Genomic DNA, 4,180 nt, shown 5'->3' on the forward strand with positions numbered 1-4,180 from the left:
CATTAAAAGAGATCCTTGCTAATTAAATTACTCTTATAACATTGTTATAAGAAGTGTAAGCTGACCCTTACATATTTCTTTGTATGTATGGATCACTTGGGTTGTTACCGACATCTGGTGAAAATTTCATGTCATTAGCACCTCTAGTAATATATTTACTGAGAAAAATGGTGAAGTGTTCAATACTTATTTTACCCGCTGTAAATGGCTTGCTCTAATAGCACTGATTCTATGACACAACTTGCTATTTATATAAGCAACTCTTTTAATTTTTGCTTGTAATTTTGAACCAACCATGCTTTGCTGGATGTTGTCTTTAGATTGTATGTGCCACTTCTTTTCTGTCAAGGCAATTAACAAAATGCCATTAAACAAACTTGTGTTTTGTCATGTGGTTTTTGATGTACTCATCCCAAACATCTGTAACAAAATGTCATGGTACAAATACATGCATYGTTACATCACTGGAGTGTTATAGACTTTACACATTTCAAAAGTTTGGTTCATCAAACACAAACAGTCCTCTTCAAAAGCATTGGAATAACAAGTCAAATTCTTTCGTTTTTGTTATTCGCTGAAGATATTTGGGTTTAAGATCAAAAGATGAGACAAGAGTTCTTAATGTCAGCTTTTTTCCCTAGTATTTACGTGTAGATGTGTTAAACAACTCAGAACCACCCTTTGTCTGAATCCACCCATTTTTAAGTGAGCAAAATCATTAGAACATGTGACTGACAGGTGTTTCTTATTGACCAGGTGTTGCCTTTAAGGTTGATGGTTAAAACATTAAATAGTTCTGAAAGACTAGTCTACTTTTTGTTCTGGGTTTAAACCTTTAAAGTACCGTAGGTTTTTCTTGTAAAAGAAGATAAACCAACATGAAGACCAGAGAGCTGTCCGTGGGAGAAAAGCTGAGAAATGAAGGAAAATCAATCAGAGCCATTGGACAAACATTGGACATAGCAACACAACAATTTATAATGTCCTGAATAAATAAGAAACTACTGGTGTTCTGAGAAGCACACGACCAACAGGTCGGCCAAGGAAAACAACAGGAGACGATGACAGAAATATTTTGAGAGATGTGAAAAWATCAGTAAGTGACATCACCAACAACCTCCACAGTGCAGGGGTGAAGGTCTCACAATCCACTGTTGGAAGAAGACTCAGAGAGCAGAAATATACAGGCCATACACAAAGATACAAACCACTCATCAGTAATGAGAATCAGAAGGCCAGATTGAAATTTACAAAGAAGTACAGAGATGAGCTGAAAAAGTTCTGGAAGATCATCTTATGGACTGATGAGACCAAGATTAATCTCTACCAAAGTGTAGAGAAAGAAAGGAACTGCTGATGATCTGAAGCACACAAGCTCATCAGTGAAGCATGGTGCAGGTAAAGTCAGGGCTGCTTCTGGAGCAGCCTCATTAATATTTATTGATGATGGAACTGATGATGATAGCAGCAGAATGAATTCTGAAGTGGACAGAAACATTTTGTCTGACAAATTACAGAGAAATACATCTGAACTAATGAGATGTAATTTTATCATGCAGCAAGAACATGAGCCAAAGTACAGTGTCAACAAAACTAAAGACTTCATCAGGGTTTAGATTGGCCAAGTCAACCTGGCCTGAACCCAACAGAGCATTTCACCCCCTGAAGAGAAGACTGAAGGGACAACCCCCCAACAAACAAGAACTGCACATGGAAAAAGTATTGAACACATGAAGGAAAGCCTCACAGCTTTACTGTGGTAAAAGCCTGGAACAGAATCGCTGATGAAGAATAAACAGCTTTGTGTTGATGGGTCCCAGGCTTGAGGGAGTTATTGCATGAAGGGTTATACCACCAAATATTAAATGTTAATTACTTTAAGATAATTTTTTCTTTTACTTTTGCTCACCTGAAAATGCTGTGGTGTAATACAAACAGTGATATGTCCTAAGTTGTTTAACAAATCTACATGTAAATACCAGGAAATAAAAGCTGACATTCTGAACTCTTGTCTCATGTTTTGATTTTAAACCCAAATGTCTTCAGTTTACAACAAAAACAAGACAATTTGACTTGTTCCAATAGTTATGGAGGGGACTGTAAATATATAAATAAGCATGCACAGTATTTTTCTCTGTCTGCAACCATAGATAATCTATATGCATTTTAATATAACATGTTTCCCAAACTACATGTTAAGAATTGTTATCAAAACATTTTCACAAAAGTACAACTTTTGAAAAGAGTTATCGTGAGTTATTTACACAATAGAAATCTGTTCTGCATTAAAATAATTATTTAATGCTTTTAATTTTTAAAAATGTACTTACCCCTTTTGAATCAGATGAGCCTGGTTTGGCATTAAATTTCACTGTCTTCAGTCGGGCGCGTTCTTTCCTTTCCACTCTGCAAAGAACCACAGACAAAAGCTATAGCCACATTACCTCTACTATCAAACATTTTGTGTTCCTGTTCAGAAATAACTGGTGTAATCAAAGTTATGATAGTTCAACACATGAAGGGAAGTGAACGTATTTAAAGACTTCTTGGTCCTCATGTATAAAGACTAGCATGGATTTTTTTCACAGCATAAAAACTCAGCGTCCACTTAAAATAAAAAACAAACAAAAACATCCAGACTCATGAAAYTGCAAGGAAACATAAATCCAAGTATTTTATTTTTGTCCATCCTGATCAATCCTGACACRCCTCCGTTTAAATATGCAAATATGCTCTCTGTAAGGGGTGCCCACACGTTTCCCTCAAAAGGGCCACACTAATAATCTATTCGAGGGCTGAGGGCCAAATGCAATAAAGAAATACATTAAATACAAATATTTTTTATGAATGTCCTTTTTTAATGATAAAGCTAGCAAACATATTTTTTGTTAGTTTTTTTTTTTTTTACTGTGCTCTTGGAGAAAATTTGGTGCATGCTCGGGCAGCAAAGCCTCATGGGAAATTTCATAAATTGATCAAATTAGTGTTTGTGGCCAGTCCTGCTCACTTTGGGCACCTCTGCTCTACAAGAKTCTTGTTTCTGCACATTCAAAATCTATATCTACATGCAGGAGGAGAAGAAACTTCAGGGAATATGAATTTGAGATGCTCCTAAATGAGGTAGAGACACATAWAAACATTATTTTTGACATGCTGTCTTCTGGCATTAGAAGAGAGATGACAGTGTGTAGCTATCATTGTTGTTACCAACTGACCAAATGTAGAAACATCTTTTTAGTTTGTTATTATTTCTGCAAAGGTCCAAATGAAAAATGGAACTGATAATATTATTTTGTAATATAGTTAATTCAGTGATGACTGTTTTAGTTCAAAACCAAAAACAAACATGAATATTTAAAGATGCAATTTGTATTTAGACATTTTTGTTTATTTGTTATTTTTTATTTTCAAATATTTGACTATTGGAATATTACTGTTCTTAAAGGCAGCAGACCTGGGGTTGGATTTATAAAACAGGCGTACGCACAATACGAGCTCAGAAACTTGCGTACACCACTTTTCACGCCAAGGTTGTGATTTATAAAATCCAAACTTGAGGTGAAAATGTGCGGTGCCTCACGCCAGCTCTGACCCATGGGAATATGGTGGCAGAATAATGCCAGAACTCTCGCGAGAAAAAACAACATTTCGCGCGCGCAACGACATTTTGCACATGCAAATTTAAATCCTGTGCGCGCCTTTTCACATCCGTGCGAGAGGGGATTGAACGCTCCGCGCGCGCGCACACCATTATCCTCGCGCGAGCCGTTGGCAAGCCCCCTCGCGCGAGCTTCGTCCGCTGCTCGCTCGCCAGTTACTTTTGGCAGAAGGTGGGCGAATCCAGGTTGGGGTTTCTGTTAATACATATGATTGGTTTAGGTCCCTGTCTTCTGTGATTGACCGGCTTTAGAAGAAAGGCGGAAGAAGAAGCGTCTGCGGACTTGAGCTTGGTCTAAACATGGTCAAAGCTAGGAAGGCATGGCAGACCATCAAGAGATGAGTCACGTCTATCTTAAAATGCTTAATTGTCTGTGTGTAACACAACTTATCATTTTCTTTAGCTCAACATTTACTAAGTAACTTTCCAAACATTGCCTCCATTATCTGTCTGCAGTAGCACTTGGTAATTTGATGGCCCACCTAAGCTAACACTATCTGACTAGTCTGTTTTGTTTATATT

The 4,180-nt window shown here is 37.2% G+C and overlaps 1 protein-coding gene across 1 annotated transcript in view; it reads right to left on the minus strand.

Annotated features, from left to right (window-relative positions):
* LOC106531376 (disks large homolog 2) overlaps positions 1–4,180 on the minus strand; it is a gene marked incomplete at its 5' end in the record, with an annotated part of 43,483 nt that overhangs the window by 31,439 nt on the left and 7,864 nt on the right. Inside the window, 1 exon segment of the mRNA XM_014027226.1 lies at positions 2,331–2,406. Coding sequence (XP_013882680.1) covers positions 2,331–2,406 — 76 coding nt within the window.

The sequence above is a fragment of the Austrofundulus limnaeus genome, unplaced genomic scaffold (genome assembly GCF_001266775.1).
Source record: "Austrofundulus limnaeus strain Quisiro unplaced genomic scaffold, Austrofundulus_limnaeus-1.0 Scaffold624, whole genome shotgun sequence".
NCBI lineage: Eukaryota > Metazoa > Chordata > Actinopteri > Cyprinodontiformes > Rivulidae > Austrofundulus > Austrofundulus limnaeus.